Source organism: Mus caroli, chromosome 4 (genome assembly GCF_900094665.2).
Source record: "Mus caroli chromosome 4, CAROLI_EIJ_v1.1, whole genome shotgun sequence".
Classification (NCBI taxonomy): domain Eukaryota; kingdom Metazoa; phylum Chordata; class Mammalia; order Rodentia; family Muridae; genus Mus; species Mus caroli.
Window position 1 is genome coordinate 138,805,239 of NC_034573.1, and position 14,819 is coordinate 138,820,057.

The 14,819-nt window shown below is 55.7% G+C and overlaps 1 protein-coding gene and 1 long non-coding RNA gene across 8 annotated transcripts in view; one reads left to right on the plus strand and one right to left on the minus strand.

The window, feature by feature from the left end:
* Positions 1 to 12,708, plus strand: part of Casz1 (castor zinc finger 1) — a 156,450-nt gene extending 143,742 nt beyond the window's left edge. For 3 of the 6 annotated variants that reach the window (XM_029476389.1, XM_029476390.1, XM_029476388.1), the window contains 9 exons: positions 968 to 1,122; positions 1,246 to 1,368; positions 2,314 to 2,652; positions 4,058 to 4,256; positions 5,024 to 5,195; positions 6,582 to 6,733; positions 6,851 to 6,992; positions 7,530 to 7,829; positions 9,679 to 10,958. In XM_029476389.1, coding sequence (XP_029332249.1) covers positions 968 to 1,122; positions 1,246 to 1,368; positions 2,314 to 2,652; positions 4,058 to 4,256; positions 5,024 to 5,195; positions 6,582 to 6,733; positions 6,851 to 6,992; positions 7,530 to 7,829; positions 9,679 to 10,796 — 2,700 coding nt within the window. In that variant the 3' untranslated portion in view covers positions 10,797 to 10,958. Of the gene's footprint in view, positions 1 to 967; positions 1,123 to 1,245; positions 1,369 to 2,313; positions 3,187 to 4,057; positions 4,257 to 5,023; positions 5,196 to 6,581; positions 6,734 to 6,850; positions 6,993 to 7,529; positions 7,830 to 9,678 lie in introns of those variants that run through there. The other 3 variants (XM_021159784.2, XM_021159783.2, XM_029476391.1) reach the window with 2 other exon arrangements.
* LOC115030876 lies at positions 5,528 to 11,106 on the minus strand. 2 transcript variants are annotated; one of them, XR_003836459.1, is made up of 3 exons: positions 11,040 to 11,106; positions 6,825 to 6,965; positions 5,528 to 5,973 (listed from the first exon to the last, which is right to left on the minus strand). It is a non-coding gene; the product is annotated as an uncharacterized LOC115030876 (long non-coding RNA). The 2 variants fall into 2 exon arrangements; XR_003836458.1 differs by lacking the exon at positions 11,040 to 11,106 and adding an exon at positions 9,628 to 9,683.
* Positions 12,709 to 14,819: the final 2,111 nt, after the last annotated feature.

The following is a 14,819-nucleotide window of genomic DNA, read 5'->3' on the forward strand; positions in this document are numbered from 1 at the left end:
AATGAACTGGCTGAAGAAATATATTTCAGCCTCTGACACCCCTTTTCCCCCCTTCGGATAGTGGGCTCCAAAAGCTTTTCCAGAACCCTCTAACTTCCCTGGCCCTCAGTTATTAATGTTATTTATTTATTTTGTATATTTTTTGTTTGTTTAAAAAGGGGTGGGGGGAGGGGAAGACCAAAGTGGGAGCAAAGCATCAATTTCCACTTTTCGGCTTGAGTAATGCTCTCGGACGCCTTCCGGAGAGGTCGCTCCAGAACATTTATTTTAAATAATGCAGGGTCTTTGTAAATTATACATCATCTCAAATATATTTTCCCCTTCACATGATAAATTTGACTGCAGCAAGATTAATTTGGTTACTGTACACAAGTGACTGGGTTGAAGAGGGAGCTGGGTCTGGGGTGGACCTCGTGCGGTGGGTGGGTGGGTTCCAGCTGGGTACCATCGGTGCCGCAGCCCCAGCTGCTGGTGCCCTGATACCTTGCTGCTTGCCCTTTCCTGGTTACTCTCTTGCTGTCCTTTGCCCTCCTCTGGTCCCTGCCCCCTGTTCCCTCACGTTCCACGTTAGCAGTAACAGTGAACCTGCTTGCTCTTACCCTGTGAAAATGTCCTCCTTTGGGTGGCTTTTATCCTCAAGAAATTCACAGCCCCCCCCCCCACACACACACCCCGACCCTCCACCCGGGTTTCTTTTGAATACCTTCTGGTAGGAGAATGATCAGGGAGTGGCAAGGTCTAGGGCAAGGTGGGCTGCAGTGTGCACCCGGAGCAGAGGCCTCAGCTTAAATGATGGCTCCAGCTGCAGGCTGGTCCTTTACCTGAGGCCCTGCCTCCAGGGGACCAGAGCCCACAGTCTTTGGGCTTCCTTTCTAGCCAGTTCTCTGCTCTCAGCATGGCAGGGCTCAAAGGTGTTGACTGTCGGGGGTGGGGGTTCCCCAAGCTCCAAGCTCTCCTCTCTTTGCAGATGTCTCAGGGCAACCCCAGCCTCGAAAACTTTCTGAACATCAAGGCAGAAGCGGAGGGGAGCCCCGCCGGGGAGCCCTCCCCTTTCTTGGGCAAGGCCGTGAAGGCGCTAGTTCAAGAGAAGCTGTCAGAGCCCTGGAAAGTGTATCTCCGCAGGTGAGGGCTTTATGGAGAACAGGGCAGGGAGCAAAGGACAGAGGGTCTTGCTCTCATCCACCCTGGTGGCCAAGGCTCCACCTCTGACTGAGACAATCTAACTGTTGAGCTCTTTCTGACCAGGTTTGGTACCAAGGACTTCTGTGACGCCCAGTGTGACTTCCTCCACAAGGCGCATTTCCATTGTGTGGTGGAGGAGTGTGGGGCGCTTTTCAGCACCTTGGACGGAGCCATCAAACATGCAAAGTGAGTGAGGGTCTTGGGGGAGGGGGAGGGGAGGGGGGATTCCTTAAAACACCCCATCTATGCTATGCCCTGGACCTAATGGGAGTGGGGGTGGCACAGGCCTCTAGCCACCCTCTAAGCAATCTATCCCACAGCAGTTGTCACCAGGCCACAGACCTGAGTTCTTCATAGGTGCTACCCCAGAAACAGGGCAGGCTTCCCTCACTCCTTCACACTGAGTCCTGGAGCACCAGCTGCTACCTGGCAGACCTGGTGGGGCCAGATACCCTCCAAAGTAGAAGAGTGTTTAAAAAGGCCAGACCCCAGCTGGAAAGACTTGGTTTGGAACCAGGGCAAGGGACCCTGGATGCAGGCCTTTCTAGCAACATGGGACACCTTCCTGTTTCCTTTGACCTAATGAATTGCCATGTCTTTATGATTTCTATAGAGTTAAAAGGCAGGTAGACCTCCAGAGCCCACACTAGGAATGCTAAGCTCCACTGTAATAGGGTCACATGAAGTGCCAAGCAGGTATCGACGATGGGGAAGGGCTGACCAGCGCCGCCTGGACCAGCGCTCAGAACTTCTCCGGGTCCATGTCAGGCTTCCTCCCCAGCTGCTGTAGGTCTCCAGAGCCTACCAAACACTTAGAGTCCTCCTCCCCTGTGAGTCTCAGAGCATCCTCTGGAAGGGAGGGGCCCGAGGAGACAGGCCTACTCTCTCTCCCACAGCCCAGGTGTAGGGAGGAGCTCAAAACACAAGTCGTCAGTAGATGATGGAGTTAGGGTCTATCCCAGATTCAGATTGATAGTGAGTCCCTCCTCAGGTGGGGTCCATATGAGGAATGCTAAGCTCCACTGTAATAGGGTCACATGAAGTGCCAAGCAGGCATAGACAGGGAAGGACTGACCCGGCCGTGGGGCCTATTGATTGATGTCCTGAGACACCCTCTTCTGCCTCCCATAGCTTCCACTTCCGGACGGAAGGAGGAACAGCAAAAGGAACCCCAGAGGCTTCCTTCCCGACCTCTGCTGCTGAGACCAAACCTCCCTTGGCACCTTCGTCCCCGCCAGCACCTCCTGGCACCGTGGTCGCTGGATCTTCTCTGGAGGGGCCTGCTCCCAGCCCGGTCTCTGTGCCCTCCACCCCTACCCTGCTCGCCTGGAAGCAGCTGGCTTCCACCATACCCCAGATGCCTCAGATTCCCTCCTCAGTGCCTCACCTGCCCACCTCGCCCCTGGCGACGACGTCTCTAGAGAGCGCCAAGCCTCAGGTCAAACCCGGGTTCCTCCAGTTCCAGGACAAGTGAGTCCCTCCATGAGCCGGCACCTGTCCCTGTGTCTTGGGAGTGGGTATGGCCAGGGCAGCAAGGAGGCCCTGCTCCTCACCCTCGCAGAGTTACACTGGCAGCCCTCAGCCTCTGGGATTTAGTTTTCCAACTGTACGCTTGTACCGAGCAGCCAGTAAGTGGGGGATGAGGGCGCAAGCAGCCTTATCCCCAGCGATCTGTTGGGATCCTTCAAGGACTGGCTGGGGTGAGCTAGGTATGGGGGTCCCTCAGGAAACTTCCTGGTCCTACAAAAAGGCTGTGTTCCCTTGGGGTCACCTTGCTGGCCAGCTCTGTGGTGCATACCCAGGCTGAGTCAATAGGACAGGGAAGGCATGGGTGGGAGCAGGGCCTAGGCCCCTCAAGGTCCACACCGTGGTCAAGGGTGGAAGGAACCTTCTTCACTTAATGGTGGTGGCTTCTTGTGGCGAGAACGGTGACTTTGTATCATAAAGTGTGTGGCTTCCTGTTCTCAATAAAAAGTAATAAATTGGATTATTTATACCACCTGAGTAACAGCTGTCCTCCCTCTCTGAGAACCTGGGGCTGGGCCCATGGCACGGAAGGGTACAGGGCTCTTTTGTCTCCTCCTTTCCTGATGTGGTAGCCTCCTTAGTTTCCTGAACCTGCCCAGAGCTCCCACCATGGGTCCATTCTCTGGAGACCACATCTCTCCATAGCCTGGGGGCTCCCAGCCATGGCTGCAGCTCCCTGGTGCTCAACCCTCAGAGACACTTGGGGGGGGGGGGCTCCAGCTCCTTCCCGCTCATCAGCACCTCCGCCAGCCCCAGCACTCCCCAGGCCCCTAGGTTCTCTGGGTAGGCGGGCACTGTAGGCCTCAGTTGACCCTGGGATGTTCCAGCAGCTGTGAGCCCTGGCAGGATTTGACACCAGGCACATGCTACCACTTGCTCACACCCCATGGTAGTGGCTCTTCCTGGTAGATCTGCCCACCCATCTGCAGTCTGTCAGTCAGCCACATCCACGCAATGCCATGTCTTGCCAGCCAAGCCCTTGCTGGCACCCAGCCAGGAATGGCAGCACTATCCATTATTTTTATGCCCAAGAAGTTAATGCAGTCCTCTTATCTCTAATCCTGGGGTGTGGCCTTGGAAACTACATGTCCCAGCATGCACTGCTCTGAGCACCCTGTCTATGGCAAACCCCATCTACCAGGCAAGAGTTCCCAAAAGGAGACAGGGATGCATGCTGGGATCTGTAGTCTCTAGCTGAATGTTCCCGTTGAGCAGGAGGGTGACCCACTGTGTTCCCCTCGATTACACTCCTGGTGACTGAGGAGGGAACCCTAACACAAACCCAGAGAGGACATCAGCGGGAGGGCTTGGGATGCCAATGACCTTCTGGGCTGTGGTTTCCTTCTAGCGATCCATGCCTGGCGACGGACTGCAAATATGCCAGCAAGTTCCACTTCCACTGTCTCTTTGGGAACTGCAAGTACGTCTGCAAGACCTCGGGCAAGGCTGAGTCCCACTGCTTGGACCACATCAACCCCAGTAACAGCCTGGTGAACGTGCGAGACCAGTTTGCTTACTACTCTCTACAGTGCCTGTGTCCCAACCAGGTCAGTGAGGCGGGGCGGGGGAGACTCAAGGCCCAGGGCAAGCTTCTCCTGGCAGAGACTCCACTTTTCACACCATTTTAAAGTTGGCCTGCACTAGACACTGGAAAGGACACCCACTGTCTGTCCCCAGAGCCCCTAGAGGCCCCTGGGCAGGGGTCCAGACTGATGCTCAATTGGTGAGGGCTGTCATTTCAGGCCTAACTCCCAGTGGTGACTAAATGCTATCTCAGCCACCGCGTGTTTGACATCATTTGTGCCCATCCTGGAAATAGCTATGCCCCCTTTCCCTAGAGGCCTAGAATTTTAAAATAGGCTCATTGGATAAAGAAATAGAACAGTCCATGCCTGGCAGAAAGGACAGATCAGGTTCTCTTTAAAGGCCCAGTCTCCAAGATTGGTAGGCTGCCTGAGTAGTCACAGGTAAGGTCTAAGTGTGCAGAAAAGACTGTTACAATAGATTAGTGATGTCTGCCTAGGTTGGGAGTGCTGGGGTAGATTAGTGATGTCTGCCCAGGTCTTGTCATACAGGGACAAACTTGAAAACAGGTTAGTGATGTCTGCTCTGGGTGTGGCATTAGCAAAGAGGTACAAAATGTTTTAATGATGCGACGAAGCAGACCTACTGCTTCACGCAATTGTGTTTTCTAACTGTGGGCACGGAAGAACACAAGTGCAGAGAACCTTTCCATGGCCCAGAGACAAGCAGGAGCTCACAGATGTTCCTGCCTGGCCTGACGCACATACGTATGCCTCGCCTCCCTCCGCAGCACTGTGAGTTCCGGATGCGCGGACACTACCACTGCCTCCGGCCGGGCTGCTACTTTGTCACCAACATCACCACCAAACTGCCATGGCATATAAAGAAGCATGAGAAGGCTGAGCGACGGGCAGCCAACGGGTTCAAATACTTCACCAAGCGCGAGGAGTGCGGAAGGCTAGGTACTCCAAGGGTGGGCAGGGACTTCCAGTAGGCCCGGGCCACCTTTCCAGGTACTGTTGCCACCATCCCAGCCCCATGATCCGTGAACGATATCACAGACGTCATCCGCCAAGTGTTGTCTGACTGTCTGACAAGTTGTCAAGCATCAGAGCCCAGACGTCCCAGAGGGACAGCGAGGGCGGCCCCAAGCATCATCCCCACCCCAAGGCGACACCCTGGGACCACACCCTGGCATCCCCAGCTCTGCTACTCTTGCTTCCCCAACTGGACAGATAAGACTTGGACGTCCTGTGAGCCCGTCAGTTTTGAGGGTTTTGTCCAAAACGAGCTGTTTGCCATTTCAGTTATTTATTTACTTTTTAAAACCTTTAGCACATGCTTACAAAAACTGAGGTACATGATGTGCGAGAGACGGAGGCTCTGGGTGCTTCCGAGCTTGGCAGCGGGTGTCTTCCGATGCCTCTCTGATACCTTCCTGCTCTGGCCCTATGGAGAAGAGCCTCAGGCCCACAGGCAGAGGGCAGAGCCTACCCTTTAGCCTCACCATGGCAAATTTAGGCCCAGGGCAAGCTTCTATAGACCTGCAGATGTGGGGCAGAACTTTCCTAGGAATGGACCGGAAGCTGGAAGATAGGGAAGGGCGGGTGGATAGATGTTTTGTCTACCGGGCAGGCTTCTCCTGGTCATGTGCTCACGGTGGTAGGTGCCTTTGGAGTTCCTGGAGGTTGCTGTCACCTCCAGTCTGGGCCCTCCGTAGACGGCCGAGACAGTCCAGAACTGCCAGAAGAGAAAGAAAAAAACCCTTTCCTTCAAGTGTTAGTTTAGAGAGGATCCCTGGCCCGAGGAGGGCCGGTAACCACAGCAGCAGGTGCCCACACCTGGTGGCCTCCGCTGTGCTGGGCTTGGCTTTCAGCTGTCAGGGGACTTGTTCTTTACTCAACAGTTTGGTGGCTTTGGTAGTAGCTGGGGCCAAACAAAGCTGGGAGGTGACATAAGACACCTGGCCAGCCCGGTACCATGGCAACGGGCAGGCCCTCGCCTGCCCTGAGCTGATGCCTGTTTAGGTCCTGCCTGCTCTGTTTGTTCTCAGCCTAGGAGGGCGGAGGCAGGGTGGAGGCCGGCTGACCAACAATCTGAACAAGGTGGCTGGCTGAGAGAGGTCCTTTCCTGAAGGCCCCTTGGCCACGGATCTGTGGCTTCTCGGGGAGGAGTGTATAGAATAAGCCAGAGGGGAGGCCACGGATTAGCCAGCCAGGCTGACTTGGCTTCCTGGAATGAGCTAGTTAGAGGTATTCCCCCAGATGCCACCTGCCTATGCGGCACGTCACCTCTGTGCCCAGCACACTATCTGGGGAGGCTCATGGCTGCTGTGTTCACACCCACAGGCTGCAAGTACAACCAGGTGAACAGCCACTTCCACTGCATCCGGGAAGGTTGTCAGTTTTCCTTTCTCCTCAAGCACCAGATGACCTCCCATGCCCGGAAGCACATGCGGAGGATGCTAGGGAAGAACTTTGACCGAGTGCCCCCGTCCCAGGTGAGAGCCCCCCACGTGGCTCAACTGTCCTTCCTTTTAGGTGCAGGGCCCCATGTTACCCATAATGCCCAAGGAAGCCGTGGGCTACTACCTTAGGGCCCCTCTCCTTTCTTCCAGGGTCCCCCGAGCCTAATGGATGCCGAGACAGACGAGGGCATGGACTATACAGGCTGTAGCCCTGGAGCGGCGTCCTCAGAGTCTTCCACCATGGACCGTAGTTGTTCCAGCACCCCTGTGGGCAACGAGAGCACAGCTGCAGGTGAGTGGCCCAGGCCCAGCCGAGTCGCGCTTGGGACACAGGTTGAGAGTCAAGCGGCCTCCAAGGAGGCCAAGGTGGAATGCAGCAGACAAGCTTGTATAACGTTGGGCATTGAGGCCTCTCCTCTGGCCATTCTGCCCACATCCCTGCTGCCCTCCCTCCCCCAGATCATTTCAGTTTCCCCAGAGAGGGGCCAGGGCTTGTCCCATTAGCCCCAGAGAAAGCACCATAGCCCCTGTACCAGCCTCCTCATGGCCTCAGTCCCAGCCTCCATCCAGAACCCAGAGCGGACCCCCCCACCCCCAGAGGTTCCTGCCTCCCTGCCATGTCCTCTGAAAGGCCCTCCCACCATGAACTCTGCCCACACTGCACCAAGCAGTCTCTCTCCTTCCCCACCTTCTTCCTTGCTGAACCTTTCTGCTCATCTGTCCACATATCTCCATACTGCACTTGCCATTGGGTTTCTCATTTGGGTTTTTGTTTTTGTTTGTTTGTTTGTTCTTTTTGTTTTTCTCTGCTTCTCTTCATCCTCTCCAGGCTGCCCGGTTCCTCCTCCTCCTCCTCTTCCTCCTCCTGCTGCGGCTGGTGACGAGGCTGCTCGCGGGGCTGCACCGCCCACCCTGACTCCATCCTTCCCACCGGCTGTGCTCCGGCCTCCCCTTCCCCCCCTCCCATGCCTCTTCTCTCCGTCCTGTCTGTCATACTCTCTGCTCAGTGCCACTCTGGGAGCCAGCCGGGGCCTGGCCCACCCCATCAGCAGCCCGCCCAGCTTTCCGCCCGTCACTGCCACTCCAACTCCAGTAAAAAGTGACGCCCCCCTAGTTCAGGATGCTGCAGGTAACTCAAACATGCCTTCTTGCCAGTGTCTGACACCCCGACCGAGCCTCAAGGCTGTGTGTGATCCACGACTGGATCCTTTCCTGTGGCCAGCAGAGCCAAGGGCAGGGCTGCCCCACACCCCTAACAGCCAAATACCTCAGAGAACAGATTACTGCCAGGGTCCTGCCAGGTGACCTGTGAGGTCCTTGGCACCGTGAGGGCAGAGCCCTGCTATTCTCAGTTTGCTTTGGAGCTGCCCAGGTTTGGGCCTCCTTTCCCTTCCGGAGCTAGACAGGGAGAAGAAAGCTACGTACGGAACCGCCAGGCTCACCCAGCGTTCAGGGGCTGAGATAGCCCTCGCCGTCCCAGCCCTAGGTGTAAAATGGTGTGCTTGTTCTTCTCCTTGGGTAGACATCACCCCTATCCCCATCCATTCCCATTTCACATTCTGACTGAGCCTAGGTGCTATCCGATTCCCAGAGCTCTGAGCAGGGCAAAATGAATTCAGCCCACTGAAAGCTCTCTGGCCGGCATACTCAGGCAGAGCCCCATGACTTCAAGCTGCAGTGCTCTGTCCCCCACTGATTCCCAGACCAGAGCTGCTCCCTTGTCCCCTGCCTGGATGCCCCCACGCCATCCTAGCCCTTGATTTCTTCTCATCTGCCAAGAGTGGTGGCTGAGCCTTTTCTCCAATATACTACTGCAGAAGTTTGAAGGCAGAATGGTAGGTAGCCAGGCATCCTGGGAAGGCTCAGGGAGGAAGAAGCTTCCATCTACCCTGGGCAGGGCCTGGCCTGGGGTCTTTTGGTCCCAGGGAATATGTGACTGAATGCTAGAACTGGGTGCCTTATCTCCAGTGCCTGTGCAGCTAGCAGGACGCCACCACGGGCGTGTTCAGGTACTTTCCAGGAAGGCACAGAGAAGACTGTGACCATGGTCTTCCTGATCCCTAAGAATCAGGGTGGGACCAGGATGGCTGGCAGAGAGCCTAGACTCCTGGGTTCAGGCCTCAGCAAAGGCTCCCAACAGAGAGGGCAGCAGCGCCTTTTTGGTATTTCTGTGGGGTCCCTCAGCCCAGGCAGAGAACTCCAAAACCTTAAAGAGCTTCTGGTATCAAGAAGATGCTTCTAGCCGGGCGTGGTGGCGCACGCCTTTAATCCCAGCACTCGGGAGGCAGAGGCAGGCGGATTTCTGAGTTCGAGGCCAGCCTGGTCTACAAAGTGAGTGCCAGGACAGCCAGGGCTACACAGAGAAACCCTGTCTCGAAAAACCAAAAAAAAAAAAAAAAAAAAGAAGATGCTTCTAGGGGCAAGGAGATAGAGGCCCACATGGCTCTAGGGCACTCAGCATCTCAGCTTCCAGGAGGCAATTCCCCCTGCACAGACAAGCAAGCAGCCGGAGACTGGTTAGCTGGCAGGAAGGGAGCCGGCCTGTCCCTCATTAGAGGCAGGCGTGTGATGGCGTCCTGGCCTGGGTCCAACTTGGGTAATTACACTCCACCGACCTAGATTCCCCGCTTCCCCTTCAGCTTCAATTATCGCTGGGATGTGTCCTCACTTCCCACCCAAACTGGCCAGGAAGCAGCCACCACAGCCCGGCAGAGCTGCCACCCGGGATGCCTGTGTGGTCATCCTGCAGACCTAGAAGACAGGGGAAGCCTGGGACTCCCTGCTGTTCCCAAGGGGGCCACGGGAGAGGCTCCCAGCCAGGGGGAAGCCAGGGTGTTGTTTCTAAGCGGTGTCTGCTGGCCACCATGCCAGGATCAGGGGCCCTCTGTGGGTGTGACCCTGGGAATGGTGCCCACGTGGGTACTTACGCTGCCAAAAGGGCACCCCTTCCACGCTGACCTCTCTCCGCTCCTCCCTAGGGAACACCATCTCCATGCCGACAGCCTCGGGGGCCAAAAAGCGCTTTTGGATCATCGAGGACATGTCTCCCTTTGGCAAGCGAAGGAAGACAGCCTCGTCTCGGAAGATGCTGGACGAGGGCATGATGCTGGAGGGTTTCCGGCGCTTTGACCTCTACGAGGACTGCAAGGATACAGCCTGCCAGTTCTCACTCAAGGTCACCCACTACCACTGCACGAGGGAGAACTGCGGCTACAAGTTCTGCGGACGCACGCACATGTACAAGCACGCACAGCACCACGACCGCGTGGACAACCTGGTGCTGGACGACTTCAAGCGCTTCAAGGCCTCCCTCAGCTGCCACTTCGCCGACTGCCCGTTCTCAGGCACCAGCACGCACTTCCACTGCCTGCGCTGCCGCTTCCGCTGCACAGACAGCACCAAGGTCACTGCGCACCGCAAGCACCACGGCAAGCAGGACGTGATCAGCGCCGCTGGCTTCTGCCAGTTCAGCTCGAGCGCCGACTGCGCAGTGCCCGACTGCAAGTACAAGCTCAAGTGCTCGCACTTCCACTGCACCTACCCGGGCTGCCGCCACACAGTGGTGGGCATGTCGCAGATGGACTCGCACAAGCGCAAGCACGAGAAGCAGGAGCGAGGGGAGCCTCCCGCAGCCTCTCCGGGTGCGCCCGTCAACCTGGACGGCTCCCTCACGCTGGCCGCTGAGCAGGGCTCGCTGCTCTTCCTGCAGACAGCGGCTGCAGGCCTAGGCCTGCTCGGGGACACGGGGGACCCCGGCCCACCTGTCACCGCCTCCGGGACTCGGGACGGCCCCGCTGCGCCCACCCCCGCTGCCGCTGCCACCACCACCACCACCACAGCCACAGCCACCGCTGGAGAGTCCTCCCAAGAGGACGACGAGGAGCTGGAGCTGCCGGAGGAGGAGGCCGAGGACGACGACGAGGATGACGATGAAGAGGACGACGACGACGAGGATGATGATGATGATGACGACGACGAGGACCTGCGCACCGACTCGGAGGAGTCGTTGCTCGAGGCTGCGGGCGAGGCGGGCGCGCGGACCCCGCTGGCAGCCCTGGGTGGCCCCGGCCCCGCGCCCACCGCCGCATCACCCTAGCCGCCGCACCACCCCAGCCCCCTCTAGAACTGCTCTGTATGTGAACCCCTGTGTACAGACCCCGCTGGGCCGCCCCAGGGAGTGAGGCGCCCTGGCCCCGCCGGTGCTTCCGGACCCCGAGTCCGTCTCAGGGCAGAGGCGGGGACCCCTCTGGTGCTTCGGGCCGCCCGCGCCCTCCCCGCCCGCCCGCCCGAGCGGGTGTTCAGGGAATAGCAGGTGCTGTGTCGGGGTGGCAGCACTGACCTGCACTCCTCTCGGTACCCACTCGCGAGGTCCTTGTTTGCTCAGGGGCTCCCCGCGGGGGTCACCGGGTTGTGGGGGCGGCAAGCTCCTGTAGCATCTGGGTCCCCCCCTCCAATGCAGCTAAGACCTCCCCCTGGCTCAGGGGAGGGCCGGCCGAAGACGGTCAGCATCAGCACGGGTGACACTACAGGGACATGGAGGGAATCTCATGGAATCAGCAGCGAGCCGGCATCCCCGCCCCCAAGCTGTGGTCCAGGTCTGGTGACACTCAGGCCCCAGCCCACCCTCCAGCGAATTGAGGCTGTGGCCCAAAGCAGGCACAGCTGGTGGGGGCCTGGAGGTGAGGGTCTCAGCCACTGGTGCAAACAGGAAGGCTGCGACTGGTTTTGGCTTTAATAATCAAAATGGAAAAAAAAAATCCAAGAAAGTTGTACAGTATTTTTCCTGTAAAGGTTATTATTCTACATAGAACAAAAAGAGAAGGGGGAAAACGGAAAAAAAAAAAAAACAAAAAAACAAAAACAAAAAAGCAGGTGAGTGTGGGGGAGCCTCGCCTCGCCTCGCCTTCAGCCCAGCCCTGGGATTTGGGGACCCGAGTGCAATTGCTGTGCATTTACTTTGAGGCCTCGGTGTGAGGCTTTGTCCTCACACTAGCACTGATGGGGGCTGCGGGATTCCAACTTTTAACTTGAATTTTGTAGAGACAAGGAAAAAAAAAAGACTATTCTCTTGATACAAGTTTGTAGCTAATTTAACATTTGAGGGTTTTTCTGTTGGTTATGCGTGTGGCTTTATAGGGCTTTTTTTTTTCTCTCTCTCTCTCTCGTTCCAGTTTTGTTTTATTATTTTATTTGGGATGCTTTCGTGCAGGTGCAGCCCACCCAGATCTGGTTCCTTTTCCAAAATGCCCCTTTCCCGGAGGCAATGAGGCCACTTAGACTCTGCACAGGGTTCACCTGCAGGCACTCACTTGGCCAGAGGCTGCTCCAGATTCTGGTAGGGGCAGGCTGCCTGAGGCCGGCCTTGTGGGCTAAACCTGTGCACTCCAGGTTCTGGCTAGTGCCAGGCTGGAAGAAACCAGGCCAATTCGGCAACAAGTAATTGCCAGCAGGAAGCCCCGCCCACAGGTCTTTAAAGGGGGCCTGCCCAAATGGGGCAGTGGTTTTCTTTATCTGTATCAGAGTGTGTGTATGTGTGTGAGAGTGTGTATCTGTGTGTATGTGTGTGTGTGTGTGTGTGTGTGTCCCCTCTTGGCTGCCCACAGCCAGAAAGCCAGGACCATCTGAACTGGAGAGGGAGCAGGGAGGGTACATACAGCTGAGAGATGAGGGTACCCAACAGGCAACGCGCTGATTGCTAACCGGCCCTGCCAGAGCCTCCATGCTGCTGAGAGTTCGTTCGCCCAGATTCTGACCTACCACAGGACTCTGCCTCTGTGGAAGGAGTTTTGTAAAGGAAAAGAAAAACAAAACAAAACAAAATAAAAAGATTTTTCAATGTAGCAAAATCAAATAAAAAATTATAAAAGAAAAATAAAAAAGAAGCCGCGGAGAGTGCGCAGTCTAGCCTTTTGTAAGCCTCATATTGCACATTAGGACTATAAGCCATTGCTAGCTCATCTTGAATTTTAATGTGTAATTTTTGTTTTATTTTCTTTCTGTGAGGAAAACGATGCCTGACCCACCAATGCTCTTTTTAATGTTTTATAACTATGTATGTGTATATATATAAATATAAAAGTAATATGTATGCACATATGTGTGTATATATCTATATGTATATACATATATAGATATATAGAGATATATAGAGAGGTTTTGAGACAAAAAAAAAAAAATGCAGACCATGAAACCGACCTGAACAGCGCGCGCTCTGATTACTTGAATCTGGTCTCCTCGGCACCTGGTTATTAAGAACTGAATATTTTTCCACTTGAATTTAGTGCTATTAGAAATTTAATATATGTGTTTTATTTATTTGATTTTTTTTTTGCATGACTGATGCAAGGTTTGACATTTTCACTCAATAAAAACTGGAAAAAAAAAAACATCACGTTATCTTTTATTTTTAAAATTATCCCCAAGAGGCTGGCCATGACCCAATGTGTAGGGTAGCCTAGGCACAGCCAAGATCCAAATACCAGCCCAGGGAGAGGAGGGGAGACTTGGCTACTTTAAAGCCCGGAGAGCAGGGGTGCTGGGACAGACTAGTTTTGCATCTGGGCATAAGGCCAGGTTCTCCCACTATTTACTAAAGGGAAAAGATGGAGACTCAGGTCTTGCTCTTCCCTTCAACCCCACCCGAACGCCACTTGAGTCCCAGGAACCACTCCTGGAAAGGGCCACCTGGCATTGGAGCCTCAAGCCTCCCTAGGTCCCACACTCTGGCCAGCCCTCCTGTGTATTCTCTGGGGCTACAGGACTGCCACTTGGCAAGGGAGTCCCTCAGCTCCTTCCTTCTTCCTGCAGGGACCTGCCCAGTCTAGGAACAGCACGTACCCGGATCCATCCGGATGCTGGCGAGGCTCCAGCTTGGAGCACATGGTGGCAGATCCAGAGGACTAGTGTCATGGGTCTGCAGCCTTCACACCAAGGCCTGAGCTCCTGGCCTTGATGGCCCCAGGGCCGAGGACACCTTTGGAAGTTCAGTCAAACTTCTGCCGGTTTGGGTGGAAGTACAGGTGCCCTGCTGCTCTCAGAGGTCACGTGGCCTCTACCCCAACACTGTCCCTCGGCCTCAGCCTCACCAGCATTGTGCCAGTCCCACTCTGAGTTGGTCTCGAAGTGACCAGAGCTGCCCAAGGACACTGGGAAGAGAATCTAGAGCCATCCATGGTCTTCCCTACCATCACACCGCCTGTCACATTCTCACCAGCCACGTTCTCATAAAGCTGGGTCCTTGCTGTGCACTGATGCCCCTCACTGAGCCTGGAGCACACTCAGGCTCCAGGCAGTGTGGGTACAGGGACCAGAGCGTGCACAGCCTCACCCACTGATGCCAGGATGGGTACTCCCACCAGAGGCTCTCCTCCAGCCCAGCTCAGAGCACCCTTCCCTCTCTGCTTTGCTCCTGGAACTCAGCCCACAAGCTATTTACATAAATATGTTTCTAACAGACATGAAAATAGAGACTTTTTTTGGTCTTATTAAAATGTTCAAGTTGGAACTCGCCTGTTGTTTGTGGATATCTTGATTCTGTTAAATAAAACAGTGACTAATTTATGGGATAAAACACAAGTTCAACAAATTAAAGCCTTTATTGGAGCTTCAGAGGCCCTGGTGGGCTGCGTGGCCTCCCGTGGGGCCTGAGGGGAGGCAGGGAGCCAAGTCCCAAGCTCAGCTGGTGATAGACTGGTGGGTGGTGTGGCCTCGGAGCTCCCCTCCCCACCCCCGGGCACAGCACAGTAGTCACTAGGGTGGGACTTGAGGAGTGGAGGTAGTTTTGGGGGTAGACTCATGAGGCCCAAGGGAGGGGGCACTTAGGCAGTTCACTAGTCTTGATGGGTCTCCCCAAATATCCCCACATCTCCTGTCCCTAAGCTTTCTGGGCCTGGCTAGACCTTGGCGGACTCACATCCAGGGGACGGTGGAACCTGCTTCCCAGCAACCTGCAGAGAGTCCAGGGACTGGTACTAGGTATCCCTCCAGAGATGGATGCTGCCCCTGAAGGGCCAAGAAGGGCACACACCCCTGCATCAGGTATATGAGCCCAGTTGGATGGTGTTCCACCCCTGCCCCTAGAGCTAGGAGGGAGCTAGCTGTTGTGGGTGGCACTCCACCC